The sequence below is a fragment of the Mauremys reevesii genome, linkage group 10 (genome assembly GCF_016161935.1).
Source record: "Mauremys reevesii isolate NIE-2019 linkage group 10, ASM1616193v1, whole genome shotgun sequence".
Taxonomy (NCBI): Eukaryota; Metazoa; Chordata; order Testudines; family Geoemydidae; genus Mauremys; species Mauremys reevesii.
In genome coordinates, this window is record NC_052632.1 from 61978874 (window position 1) to 61994108 (window position 15235).

The 15235-nt window shown below is 44.2% G+C and overlaps 1 protein-coding gene across 16 annotated transcripts in view; it reads right to left on the minus strand.

Annotated features, from left to right (window-relative positions):
* GRIN2A (glutamate ionotropic receptor NMDA type subunit 2A) overlaps positions 1 to 15235 on the minus strand; it is a 294429-nt gene that overhangs the window by 81078 nt on the left and 198116 nt on the right. For all 16 annotated transcript variants that reach the window (XM_039492617.1, XM_039492630.1, XM_039492631.1 and 13 more), the window contains one exon: positions 1736 to 1941. In XM_039492617.1, the coding sequence (XP_039348551.1) occupies positions 1736 to 1941 (206 nt within the window). The remainder of the gene's footprint in view (positions 1 to 1735; positions 1942 to 15235) is intronic.

Below are 15235 nucleotides of genomic sequence, written 5' to 3' on the forward strand. Positions count from 1 at the left end.
GGGAGGGGGGGCAGAGTGCTGACGACGAAGCAAATAATAAATAAATTAATTAATTAAAGGCCTGAGTGCCGCCCCTTGAAAAGTGCCGCCCCCAAAGAGCCAGAGTGCCGCCCCTTGAAAAGGGCCGCTCCAAGCACATGCTTGGAACGCTGGTGCCTAGAGCCAGCCCTGGCTGAGGGCAATCAGGTGGTATAAGTAATCCCCTGGCTGAATGAGGGAGCCCTGCTGAGGAGGAAGGAACTGGGCAGAGTTTATAAAGCCAGGAAGCTGATAGCAGAGGGAGCTGCAGGGAAGCAGACTGCAGTCACTATCTGGGAGAAGGGAGGTGTGTTTGCAGCTACAGTTACTCTCTGGGAGGAAGCAGTTGTGAAACTGGCAAACCTGGGGAAACCAGGAGGTAAGGAAAGAGCTGAGGGAAAAGGTGGTAAGGTCAAGGAGGGAACAGATCTTAGCTTCTTGATTAGAGGGTCCCTGAACTGGAGCCCGGAGTAGAGGGTGGGCCCAGGTTCCCCTGCCAGCCACTGAGGAATCGGCACTGTGGGGTACTGAATGGGAAGACTGCCAGAGACTGCTAGCAAGGAAAGATTTTGATACTCTGGAAGGGGGAAACATGTATAGTGGCCTTGGTGGAGGGTCAAGTCACAAAGAAGGAGAAGCTAGAGTCAAAGAGAGAGAGAGAGAGCGAGCGCAGTAGGTTGGGTGTGCAAGGAGCAACAGAAGGGGGCCCCAGACCTGGAAGGAACTAATCCCCAGAGTGGCCAGGAGGTGCGATCCCTAGCTGTAAGTTGACCCTGTGACACCCTGGTAACACTAAGGGTTTTGTAGGAATATATAATAACAGCAACAAGAAGTTTAGAGACTGATCAAAGCCTACTAAAGTCAATCAAAATACTTTCTTTGATTTCAGGAGGCTCTGGATGGATCCTTATAAAGCACCATTCATTCCAGTATCTCAAAGCAGTTCTACAAACATTGTTGAACCTCATAACATCCCAGTGAGGTAGGTACATGCCATTATTATTACACTCCTTTTGCAGCTGTGTAGAGAGAGGCACAGCATGGCTAAGGGCCTGATTCAACACCTATTGAAATCAATGAGATTTTTATTCGCATTTGACTTCTATGAGCAGTGGTTCAGCCTCGGTGACAAGTCCAATATTGCAGAGAAAATCACAGGCAGAGGTGGGAATAGAGCTTGGTAAGTATGACACACTGGTAAGTACGACATACTGGCATTCTGTGTCACAGAGCTTTCTTTACAGAATATTATACCAAAAATACATCTTTTCAGTATCTGCCACTGTCAGAGGATTCAGCAAAATGGCTGGACATTCTTAAATCAGTTTTAAAAGCTTCTGTTAAATTATAACCTTTTCCCCAGTAGTGTAATCTATTTCCATATGACTCAACAACTAAGTCTTCATGACTGAGAATTTGCTGTGATTTATTATCGAGACATTGATTTAATGTGATTTACATAACATTAATCAGAAGCTAAAGTGTGTAACAGTCCATATCACAAAAAGGAAAAACGTGCACAAAAACATGAATAGTTGGACAAAACAAAGAAATGCAGAAGGAACAAAAAAAAAAGAAAAACAGAGAAAATTGAAATATATTTTTAAAATGCAAAATAAAAGAGATAAGGGAGAGAATTGATGGGAAGAAAAAGAAGACGCTAAAGATCAGGTGTATTTGAAAACAAAGATATTTCCCAAGAAAAGTTTGTACTTACTTAATTTTGACAAATTTACGGCATGGCACAGTGTTTTTTACACAAGTTTCTGTCAAAGGATCCATATCCTCAACGATGACAAAGGGGGCCTCCTCCAGGGTAACAATACTCAAGTGGTTGTCATCAGGGTCACTGTCTGCGAAAGAACTAAATCTCGGCCATACGGAATACGTCAGGCTCAGAGTCTTGTTCTCCCATTTTCCCACCTGAAACATGAAGAGACACACACTGCTGACATCTGCTTGCTTGGGGCTGTCGCTGTTTGAGATGTAACTTTTAGGGGACTGGTACATAGTTTCACCAAACTATATTGGAAAGAGAGTCTTAATTTTCCATCAGAATTGGTTTAGAAATATTTAGCTGACACACTAAGAGAGAAAAAACCAGTAGGGTCAAGTCAACTGAGGATATATAATTTTTAAGAGGAAAAATGTAGGTAAAGGTCTGCTACTCTCATTGACAACATTGATTGTTGTTATTTAATTCTTAGCTATAACACGGTCAACATTTTGAAAAAAATATATATATTTGCACTACAGTAGCAACAGGTGCCCCCAGCTGTGCTATTGTCCCTGCTCCAAAGAGTTTCCTATCTAGGAACAAAATGTATGTCTGTCAATTTTATATGAGCGTTATTGGCATAACTCTCTGAAACAAAACAATACTTACCAGCACCTCTCTCCTTTAGGCATTCTTTAGCAACATACACACCTCAAAGCTTGGCATTTTTATTAAGAATGACAGCTTCTAGGTAACAAATTAACACTAATACAATAGAGAGTTGTATTAATGGAACTTCACAACCAGCAGACAGGTTTCAATCTGGAAATCTTTGCAGTAGCATTCTCTGGGTATTACAAGTGTGGACTGATTATCAATTCATCAGAATGTTATTCTTGTATAACAGGTGACTATAACTGAGCTGCTCAGTAATGGCAAACATAATGTAATTAAATTTGACATCCTTGTAGGGGAAAAAAATGCCTAAGAAGCCCACCACAGTAGCATTTAACTTCAAAAAGGGAAACTACACAAAAATGAGGATGCTAGTTAAAAGGAACGGTCACGAGGATGAAATGCTTGCAAGCTGCATGCAGACTATTTAAAAACACCATAATAGAGGCTAAAACTAAATGTATTGTTTCCTTCCCCTTCCCCCCCCCCAAAAAATGCAAGAGGACTAATAAATGCCACCATGGTTAAAGAGAGTAAAGAGGAGGTTAGAAGCAAGAAGGCATCCTCGAAAAATTGGAAGTCAAATCCTAGTGAGGAAAATAGAAAGGAGCATAAATTTGGGCAAGTAAAGTATAAAAGTATAATAGTGTAGCCACCCCCACCCCGACCCCCTAAAAAAGAAATAAATTATAATCAAAGAGCAACTAGCTAAGGACACAAAAACTAACCGCATTTTTTTTAAACACATCAGAAGTGGGAAGCCTGCCAAATAGGCAGTGGGGCCCCTGGATGATTGAGGCGCTAAAGGAGCATTCAAGGAAGATAAGGCCATTGCAGAGAAGCTAAATGAATTCTTTGCCTGCAATGAAGACTGATGCAATGTGAAGAAGCTAAATGAATTCTTTGCCTGCAATGAAGACTGATGCAATGTGAGGGACATCCCCACACCTGAGTCATTTGTTTTAGGTGACAATCTGAGGAACTGTCCAAGATTAAGGTGTCCAAATTGATAAGTCAAACAGTAATAAGTTACCAAGACCAGATGCTATTCAACCAAGAGTTGCAGCACTACTAGCCCTGGAATGTAACCTATCTTTTACATTAGCTTCTGTACCAGATGACTGCTAACATAATGCTTACTTTTAAAAAGGCTACAGAGCTAATCCTGACAAATACAAACTAGTAAGTCTAACTTTAGAACCAGGCAAAATGGTTGAAATTGTAGTAAAGAACAGAATTATCAGACACAGAGATGAAAACAATATGTTGGGGAATAGTCAACATGTTTTTTGTAAAGGGAAATCATGCCTCTCCAATCTATTAGAATTCTTTGAGGAAGTCAACAAACATGTGGACAAGGGTGATCCAGTCGATATTATGTACTTGGACTGTCAGAAAGCTTTTGACAAGGTCCAACATCAAAGGCTCTTAAGCAAAATAAGCTGTCATGGGATAAGAGCGATCACAGATCAGTACCTGGTCAGTTTTCACAGTGGAGAGAAGTAAATAGCAGGGTCCCTCAACGATCTGTACTTGACCTGTGCTATTCAACATATTCATATATGATATGGAAAAAGGGGTGACAGTGCGGTGGCAAAATTTGCAGACAATACACAATTACTCAAGGTAATTAAGTCCAAAGTTGACTGCAAAAAGTTACAAAGGGATCTCACTAAACTGGCCAACAAAATGACATGTTGATGAGTGAAATTCAATGTTGATAAGTGCAAAGTAATGCCCATTGGAAAACATAATCCCAACTATACAGCTAAAATGATGAGGGGTATAAATTTGCTGTTCCCACTTAAAAAGGATCTTGAAAGCATTTTGGAAAGTTCTCTGAAAACATCTACTCAGTGTGCAGCAGCAGTTATAAAAGCTAACAAAATGTTAGGAACCATTAGGAAAGAGATAAATAATAAGACAGAAAATATAATGCCATTATATAAATCCATGGTATGCCCACACCTTGAATACTGCATACAGTTCTGGTCACCTCATCTCAAAAAGATATACTATAACTGGAAAAGATACAGAGAAGTACAATAAAAAATATTAGGGATATGGAACAGCTTCCATATGAGGGGAGATTAAGAGACATATTGTTCATCTTACAAAAGAGATGAACAAGGGGGAATAATAAAGATCTATAAACTCATGAATGGAATGGAGAAAGCGAATAGAAAAGAGTTATTTATCTCTTCACATGACACAAAAGCTTGGAGGGGCACCTGATGAAATTAATAGGAGGCAGATTTAAAACAAACAAAAGAAAATACTTTTCACACAACATACAGTCAACCTGTGAAACTCATTGCCAGGAAATGCTGTGAATGCCAAAAGTTCAATTGGGCTAAAAAAAGAATTAGATAAATTCATGGAGGAGAGCTCCATCAATGGCTATTAGCCAAGATGGTCAGGGACGCAACCCCATTCTCTGGCCTCTGATTGCCAGAAGCTGGGACTGGATGACAGGGGATGGATCACTTGAAATTGTTCTGTTCATTCCCCCTGAAGCATTGGCACTGGGCACTGTCAGAGACAGGATACGGGGCTAGAAGACCATTGGTCTGACCCAGCATGGCCGTTCTTATATTCTCATATTCTTACTGTTCTCAAAATTGCAGAATCATTTATTAAATCATTGTTAGAGCTGACTGAAGTAAAGCACTAACCAACTCACTTTTTTCTGTGACCTGTAAAAATGGCCAGGTCATTTTGTCATATTTGGCAAGAACAAATTCCAGTTGTGCATGTTTTACTTCTCATTATAAATAATGCATTCTAACTTGTTTTACTTAGAAATGTAATAGCCTTAAAAGCTTAACAAGCAAGCAAAGCCTCTAACTTTACAATAAATAATTTATTCGATCATTTCTGGCCTATTTTGAAGACTCAAGCCAAATTTTAAATTTCAAATTTGTTTTAAAAATTTGTCCTCATTCAAATTTTTTTTTTAAATTACACACATTCCTAAGGTATTAGCCCCAATCCTGATCTATCTTGCATAAGTTTTACACTTAAGTGACGTCAGTGGGGTTAAGTCCTAATTTAAAATAAAGTAATAGAGATTAAAATTAGGCTCAATATCTGTCTCTGCTCAACCAATCTTGACTCTTTCTGCTATCCAAATATCAAGTATTTCTACATATTACTTCAATACTTTGTGAACTCTTTTTATAGCATTCCCTCTTCAGACTGTTTATAACTGCCTGTAGCTTTAAATATAATTGCACAGTTTACCTGAGCCCTATGATAATGAAAAATACAAATAAGCTATCAAGCCACTTAATATGCATCCTAGGAATTTTTCCCAATTCCTGACTAATTTAGCGAAAACCATTTAATAACATAATCATGAATCTGACAAACATTTGTTTCTCTAAAAAACAGGCTGTAATTAACAGTACAATCAGTTAGGCCGGACTATGAAAGCAAAGTAGGGTTTGGTGATACTTCTACATTTTTAGAAATTAAAAGAATAAATACTATTGTTGTTTTGTCATCTTTAAAAATTAAACTAATAGTTCAAGGAGCAAAGAGCATTGAATTTCAATTTGAATTAAAAACTGACAATTTGAGGGCTAGAGATCACAATCTGATAGCTAGTGAAGTATCAGTTTTGTATGAATTCGCAAATTCAGTCTCACATTCAATTTTCCCAGCTAAAGACACTGCAGATGTCCAACACAAAACCCACAACATTCAATCACCCCAAAAATACTGGGATGCATCTTTTGGAGAACTGGCCTGTTGTCATCCTGGCTTTTCACCATTTTCTCTCCAGTGACTTAAGTGAAGCTTTTCTCAATTGACTTGAGTGGAGAATCAGGCATCTGGCCTGAAAATCCTGCAGGAAGAAGATCTTCAGAAAATTCAAGAGACCCATTCCCAACATTAGCAGAATCATTGGCTCAGCTGTGCTGCCATGGCTCATTCTGTGACCTTACGGATGGGGATCGGAGTGTGCAGTAGAAGTTAATACTGCTCTTAGGCCTTGTCTACACTACAAGACTATTTTGAATCAACTTAGTTCGAATTTGTGGATTCGACCTTATGAAGTCGAATTTGTGTATCCATACTAAATACACTAATTCGAATTTCTGAGTCCACATTCACGGGGCCAGCATCGACTTTGGAAGCGGTGCACTGTGGGAAGCTATCCCACAGTTCCCGCAGTCCCCGCTGCCCATTGGAATGCTGGGTAGAGCCCCCAATGCCTGCTGGGGGGAGAAATGTGTCGAGGGTGGTTTTGGGTAAGTGTCGTCATTGAACCGTCAATCACAACCTCCCTCCCTCCCTCCTTGAAAGCGCCTGCGGGCAATCTGTTCGTGCACTTTTCTGGTCAGTGACAGCGCGGACGCCACAGCACTGCAAGCATGGAGCCCGCTGCGATCATCGCCGTTTTCTCCTCCTCGCACTTTATCGTCCACCTCTTCCACAGTCAGCTGCTGAGAAATTGGGCTACTTTTCAATGGTGCTGCAAGCACTGGGGGACCATAGGGGACGTTTTACAAACATCAACGTCGGGTGGCCGGGCAAGGTTCATGATGCGTGTGTTTTCAGGAACTGTGGGCTGCTCAGACGCCTGCAGGAAGGTAGTTTCTTCTCGGACCACGAAATAACTGTTGTGGATGTGCAGATGCCTATAGTCATCCTCGGGGACCCAGCCTGCCCGCTAATGCACTTGCTCATGAAGCCCTATACAGGCGCCTGGGACAGCGACAAGGAACTCTTCAAATACCAGCGAGCAGCAAGCAGCGTGACCTGTGACTGTTCAGTTTCTTTACAGAGAAGCTGAACCTGCCCCTGTTTCTTTACCCAGTTACTATTGACTCTCCTCTTCGGTTACATACCCCGTTCACCCCATTACCCCCACTTCCAGCACACGTGTAAAAATAAAATACATGTCCCATTATTACTTAACAAAGGTTTCTTTATTCATGACTTTTCGTGAAAGGGTTGAAACTGGGACGCAGGCTGTGCTGGGTAGGGTGTGCGGTGATGTAAAGACCGCCTCTAAACTCAAGGAATGACAGGCTCCTGCTCCTAGAGCGGTCCGCAGTGCCGGAATGCTTCTTTCAACGGAGCCTGCCATCCCTCTTTATGGAATTCTGTGTGCGGGCGGATATGTGACCTTGTGGTGGAGGAGGACGGATACAGATTCCTCAGCTGCGTGACTCAGCGGTCCAGGACAAGGACCGCTGTATAAGATCTGTAACCGCCCTCCCCCGCTGCAAAGTCACATCTCCCCCGCCCACACAGATCCTGGAAACCACCTCCAAAAACTGACCAGGGTGCCTACTGACTGCACCGTGTGTGTGACCCGCTGCTGATCCTGCCCCCGTGTCTGTACCCTGGGAAAGGTGACTGTCCTATGCAAATAACCTCCCCCTTCCCCACGCCCCCCATTCAAACACAGTCTTCTTTGAAAAAACATAACGGAAACAGTAATTAACAGCAAAGCATTTTTATTAATTAAATAGACATGTAGGGGATGGGACTGGGATTGGGACTACTGTGAGTCTGGAAGTGAAGGACTTCGGCAAATGTAGGGTATGAGAGCTTTTGGGTACTTGAGCACTGTGCTGTGGTGCAGTGACAGTATTCACGTCCCCGGCCGCCCCTCCTCCTGATTATTTTCGGTGAGGGGGGTATGGGACTTTGTGGCAGGGGAGTGCAGTTGCAGATACACTGCAGGGGGTCTCTGTCCTCCTGCGGTCCTGCAGAACATCCACAAGGCGCCTGAGCGTGTCCGTTTGCTCCCTCACTAGTCCAAGCAGCGTTTCAGTCGCCTGCTTGTCTTCCTCACGCCACCTCTCCTCCCGTTCGCTGTGTGAGCACTGGCACAGAGAGACGGTCTCCCTCCACTGGCTCTGCTGGTCCACCTCTGCTAGGTAGCAGCCCATACATTCCTCGAACATCTTGTCCCTTGTCTTTTTCTTTCGCCGCCTAATCTTTGCCAGCCTCTGCGAGGGGGATGCTGTGGCAGGTCTGGAGACAGTGGAAGCTGTGAGATGGGAAACAGGGAGTGAATTCCTTGCAAAGATACATTTTGGCGAACAATTAACTGAGTCTAGGCTGTCTCTGTGAATTCTTGGTTGAGACCCCTGTGCCTGCTGGGGCACAAATCATTTTCGCGGTGGATTCAGGGTAAATGTCGCCAGTCATTCCTTCCTCCGGGAAAGCAACGGCAGACAATAATTTCAAGCCCGTTTTCCCAGAATTGCCCTGGCATATGCCATAGCGTGGCAACCATGGACACTGTTTTGCCTTTTGTGTATGTCACCGTATGTGTACTAGATGCCGCTGACAGAGGCGGGCCAGCAGCGCTACACAGCAGCATGCTTTTGCTTTTGCATGACAGCAGAGATGGTTACCAGCCATATTGTACCATCAACCATACCATAAATTGGTAATAAGATGGTAATAAGATGGGCATGGTTACCTGTCCTTTTGCACTGCACCATTTGCTGCTGTCATAAGTGCCCCTGGCCGAGCAGCCAGGGGCGCAAAAGCAAAAACTGGGAATGACTCCCTGAGTCAATCCCTCCTTTTTGGTATCTAAAAATAGAATCAGTCCTGCCTAGATTATGGGCAAGTGTACTAGAGAACCACTGTATCATAGAACCAGAGAGCACAGCTGCTCTGTGTCCGATCCTGCATAAATTATGAGCTGTATGCTATTCACAGGGGGTGCTCCTGCAACAACCCCACCTGTTCATTCCGTTCTTACCCCAGCCTTCCTGGGCTACCATACCATTGTCCCCCCACTTGTGTGATGAAGTAATAAAGAATGCAGGAATAAGACACAGTGACTTGTTTGTGAGAAATGACTGGAAGGAAGCCTCCAGCTGCAATGATAGTCCAGGCAGGACATTAAGGAGTGTGGATGAAGGAGCCCATCATCCCTCTGCTAGTCCAGGGGCAATTGAATATTTTATTTACAATGAAGGGTGGGGGCTGATGGAGCTCAGCCCCCTGTTGCAATGATGAGGACGGTTACCAGCCATATTGTACCATCAGCCATCAAAAATTAGGGACAGGCGCCCTTGATCGACCTTACTGATACTAGTCGGCATGGTTACCAGCCCTTTTGCACTGCCCCATGTGCCAAGAGGCTGATGATGAGGACGGATTTCCATCTTTTTGTACCATCAGCCATCCATAGCGTGGGGGGAGCAAGGATGTTGGTGTTGAGTGCTGCACCATCGCATCTATCTGCAGCATTCAGTAAAGATAGGGTGACATGTAAAAGAGTCAACAGAGGATTGTTTTCACTTCTGGTGGTGGGTGGGGTGTGTGCGCAAATTGCCGAACTATGCCCTGACCCACCGCAGACACTGTGTTTGACCCTAGAAGCATTTGGAGCTCATCCAAGAATGCAAATACTTTTCGGAGACAGCAGGAACTGTGGGATACCTTGCGTCCTCATTCCCCCCTCCCTCCATGAGCGTCCATTATATTCTTTGGCTTTCCGTTACGCTCATCACGCAGCTGCGTGCTGAGTCTGTGCTATGCCGTCTGTCCGTAGATTTTTTAAAAATACTTTGGACCAGGCGTAAAATTACAGTAATTACCCTAATTAGATGCAGGAGACTCCGAGCGAGATCACCCTGAGGAGGGTCACTGAAGGAGATAGAGAGCGCATGCTGCGTGAAAGCTAGCACGAACCAGGGCCCGATGCAGCCGTGCTCGGGGAGGCAGTGCTCCCTGAGTTCCTCATGAAAGCCTTGCGCGGAAAACTGTGCTACCACGGAGCACCCAATAAGGCAGCTCTCCCCAGGAACCTCCTGCTGATGCTTTTCGATTAACGCAAGGAGAGCTTCGTGGAGATCTCCAAGGATGATTTCTGTTCTATCCCCATATCTAGAGAGACCTCCTTTTCACACAGTTAAGATTCCTGTTATATTAAGAATAAAAGTTAACATGGTTACAGCACTTACCGACTGCTCCTTCCCCTGATTCAGGGTCCGGGTTAATGGCCGGGGAGGGTTGTTGGGGGATCTCCGTGACGGTGATGAATAGATCCTGGCTGTCGGGGAAACCAGCGTTGTAAGCGCTCTCGCCTGCCTCGTCCTCCACAAACCCTTCCTCATCTTCCCCGTCCGCGAACATCACCGAGGAACTGGCCGTCGACACTGTCCCATCGTCAGAGTCCACGGTCACTGGTGGGGCAGTGGTGGCAGGCTCCGTAGCGTCCGTTTGCCGCTTTGATTTTTTGGTAGCCTTGTCTGGGGTCCTTGATTTTCACGCGGCGCTGCGTTGCATCCCGCCTGTATCCTCTGTCTCTCATGGCTTTGGAGACCTTCTCGTAGGTCTTCGCATTCCCTGTTTTGGAGCGCAGCTCCGAAAGCACAGACTCCTCGCCCCACACACCGATCAGATCGAAGAGTTCCCAGTCAGTCTATGCTGGGTCCCTCTTTCTATTCACAGATAACATGAACTCCTCTGCTGGAGAGCTCTGCATCGTTGCAGGTGCTGCGGAGCTCGCCCCGATGTCCAGCCAGGACGTCAGATTCAAAGTGCCCAGACAGGAAAATGAATTCAAATTTTCCCGGGTCATTTCCTCTGTGGCTGGTCAGAGAATCCAAGCTCGGACTGCTGTCCAGAGCGTCAACAGAGTGGTGCACTGTGGGATAGCTCCCGGAGCTACTAAGTTCGATTTGCATCCACACCTAGCCTAATTCGAGGTAGCCATGTCGAATTTAGCGTTACTCCACCTGCCGGGGTGGAGTACCAAATTCGAACTAAAGAGCCCTCTAGTTCGAATTAAATGGCTTCCTGGTGTGGACGGTTGAGCGGTTAGTTCGAATTAACGCTGCTAAATTCGATTTAAAGTCCTAGTGTAGACCAGGCCTTAGAAACATTTAGTTCTCCTGTTTTTCAAGCCATAAATTACTTATATTTAATTTTGTGGAGACCCATCCCACATACTATTAAATTTTATTGTGGTAGTGTCCAATGGCTCCAGCAGGGATCCACGTTGCTAAGTGTTGTACAAACATAGATATAAAAGACTGTCATCACCACCAAAGAGTTTATAATTTAAAGCAAAGCACATGCTTAAATCCATTCCCATTCAGGGCAGCACTTAAGCACATGCTCTCCCCGGCCTAATTTCTATTCAGTTTGTGTTTCTGCCTTCCTGGGATGCACAGGGACTCAAATCAATAATGCTGAATTTTAAAAGGAAGTATGAGAATGGCTGCCTCTTATACACTAAGGCTAAAATGTTCAAAGGAGCCTAATAGGTGCCCAATTCTAAATCAAGGGGATTTCAGAGCCCGACTTCTGTATCCTACTTTAAAAGTTTCGGCCTGAAATTTGACAAAAATACAACCTATCCCCATGTGATTCCTTTAATGAATTTAGGCCATTGGGAGAAAAACAATTTCACGTGCATGAAAATAATCCCATATATCTGTATGATAGAGCTGCATTTCAAAAAGGGATTGTCTGCCAAATGACAGCATGTAATCCCATTTGCAGCAGTGTCTGTGCTTGGGTGTGTTAGCACACAGACATCATGTGCATTTTTGCCCATGGTGAAACCATTTTATGAACTCCACCAGCTAGTACTGGGAGAGTTCCAAAAGGATTAAAACTTCAGTCAAATGAAGTGGCAAGCACTGCAATAAAAATAATAAGAATTTCAAACTGCACAGAGTAGCAGCATCTACCTAGGGTTGCCAAGTGCCCAGTTTTCGACCGGAACGCCAGGTCGAAAAGGGACCCTGTCGGCTCCAGTCAGCCCTGCCGACCAGGCCATTAAAAGTCCAGTCAGCGGCGCAGCAGGGTTTGCCTGCGTTGGCTCCATGTGGCTCCTGTAAACAGTGGCATGTCCCCCACTCCGGCTCATAGGTGTAGGGGCAGCCGGGGGCTCTGCGCTCTGCCACTGCCCCAAGCACCAGCTCTGTAGCTCTGCAGTCAATGGGAGCTGTGAGGGACGAGACTGGATGCAGCAGCGCATGGAGCCGCCTCGCTGTGCCTCCATGTAGGAGCCGGAGTGGGGACATGCTGCTGCTTCCGGGAGCTGCCTGAGGAAAGCGCAGCCCGGAGCCTGCCCCCCGATCACCCTCCAACACTCTGAACCCGTCAATCCCAGCCCGGAGCATCCTCCTGCACACCAAGCCCCTCATACCCAGCCCCACGCCAGAGTCTGCACTCCCAGCCAGAGCCCTCATCCCCTCCTGTACCCAACCCACTGAGCCAGCCCTGTGAAAATGAGCAAGTGAGTGAGGGTGAGGAGAGTGAGCAACAGAGGGAGGGGGGGATGGAGTGAGCCAGGGCGGGGCCTCAGAGAAGGGTCAGGGCCTCGGAAGAGGGGTGGAGCAGGGGTGGGGCAAGGGTGTTCGGTTTTGTGCAAGTAGAAAGTTGGCAACCCGACGTCTACCTCCCACCTGTCTATTCACAGCAGTAAGAAAAATAGAAAGAGGACATGGCTGGGATTCTGTTGCATTTACCTACTTATGAATATGGCAGTGCACCTGTAGACATAGCTTCGTGAAGAGACAACATGCTGCATAATTGTAAAAGGTTTCTTGTTTGGCAAGCCACTGCTTCTTCCCATTATTCTGCTGAATCTCTGTCATATTGGAAATATAATTACAAGCTGCCAGCTGGAATCTGAGCTTATTTGTTCATATAAAGATGAGGATTAAAGAAAATGTTTCTTAGTTTAGTGTTCTCTGTTTCAATTATCGTTATTGCCATCTTACCGTTCTGAGGCGGAGAGTAAAAAAGGGGGGAGGGCTGATTTTTAAGAAGTGCTGATCATTTACAACTGCAGATCAAGACAGTGCAAACTGTGGGGTGCTGAGCTCCCCTCAAAATTAGGCCCAGTATCTGTAACAACTGCCACATTCAGGTAGGGGATTTACTCTAACAGTGTCAGCCTAGTAACTTATTAACTAACTAACCTGAAAGTTAGCAATGACATTGTATGTCAGCATTGTTCATCAGTGGAACCAAGTAAGACACACTCCTAGGTCTCAGTCATACATTGTGACCCATCCAGATGGATTGCTATACACCCAAAAGGTCCCATTGACTTCAGAAGGGCTCTGTAGTATCAGGGAATTAGTCCATGTCTATTGGAAAGCTCTCCACTCACCAGCGTGGCAAACAGCAACAAGCTGCTGTCAGTCTATACTGTATCGAAGCATGAGGGGACAATGATGAGAAGAAGTGGTAGAAAAATGCTCAGGAAATCTTGCTGGTGACTTGAGAATGGTAGATGATGTGTAATGTTAATTAGAAAATGCCTGCAGATCGTCCTTCTTGAGGAATGTTTGGGCTGGATATTGCTAGTTCTAATTAAGAACTGGTTAGCACAAACACTGGATTTGCTCTGTCAAAGATGCTAGACACATGAGTGAACAGCTCCCATCTTCACATGATATTTAGACTTCTGAGCAGTATGATGGCTGAACAGTATATGTTTTTAATGAAAACACACAACTTATCAGCCACAGCTCTGAATTTCAAATTCACATTTTTTTCTAATTTATTTATTTTCATTTGGCATGCATATTGTTTATTTTTTACATAATTAAAGTGTTTAATTAAAAAATAGGAAGGATTTAATATTAAGATTAACTTTGGAAGTTTTCTGGTTTGCATTTTTGTATATTACATTGAATTATAATATTGTTAACAAGAATCTTAATGATAGTACCAATGAGAATTTTAAATAATACTATTTTAAATCTTTAAACATTTCTTCTTTACCACATCCTTGTGCAGCAGATAAATATTCTCATTTTACAGACTGAGGGACTGAGGCAGAGATGTTAAGGCTCCTACATCAGCAAAGAACTTAAGCACATATTTAACTTTAAGCATGTAACTGCTTTCCCAGATCAGGGCCTTAAGTGATTTACCAAAGTCAAAATTGGGACTAGTTAGCATCAGAAATGTCTTATAATTGGGGAGTTCCTGGCTCCCATTATTGTGCTCATACCACTAGACCACACATCTCTATATTTTAAAATAATATCCAAATCTTTCTACTTTGTAGGTTACACCCACCTCTGTTTATAACCGAGACCAGAGATCAGCAACCTTTGGCACACGGCCTGCCAGGGTAAGCCCCCTGGTGGGTCAGGCCAGTTTGTTTACTTGCCGCGTCCACAGGTTTCACCAATCATGGCTCCCATTGGCCATGGTTCGCTGTCACAAGCCAATGGGGGCTGCGGGAAGTGGCAGCCAGCACATCCCTCGGCCCACGCCGCTTCCCATAGCCCCCATTGGCCTGGGACTGCCAACCGCAGCCAGTGGGAACGACGATCAGCTGAACCTGTGGACGCGGCAAGTAAACAAACCGACCCAGCCTGCCAGGGCACTTACACTGGCAGGCCACAGGCCAAAGGTTGCTGATCCCTGGTGTATTGGATCTTATCCTCTGCAAAGTAGTGATCCCCAGCTTGGATGCATTCCTTTTTAACTGAAATATGCAAAAGATACATAATAAACTGCACAGTGAAGGTAGAAAATCCATGAAGATATTATACAATGCAAAGTACTAATCAGAACTGGTGGATGAATAATGATTTAGTATTGGAAGATAAAATATCAAGTTGCAAATTTGAGTGTATTTTATAAGTTTCAAGGTATGGTGCTAGGGACATTAGTTTTTTGAAAAACCTATCTCAAAATATGACCATTTTAAAAAGTAACTTTACTCAGAGACCACTGTTTGTTTACTATAGAGATGAATAATGTACTTTAATTTGGGTTTAAATATGATCTTGTGACTGTTTTGAGATAATCATTTCAGTGAGGAAAAACTGTTCATATTGAAGCCATATTTTTGACTAATTT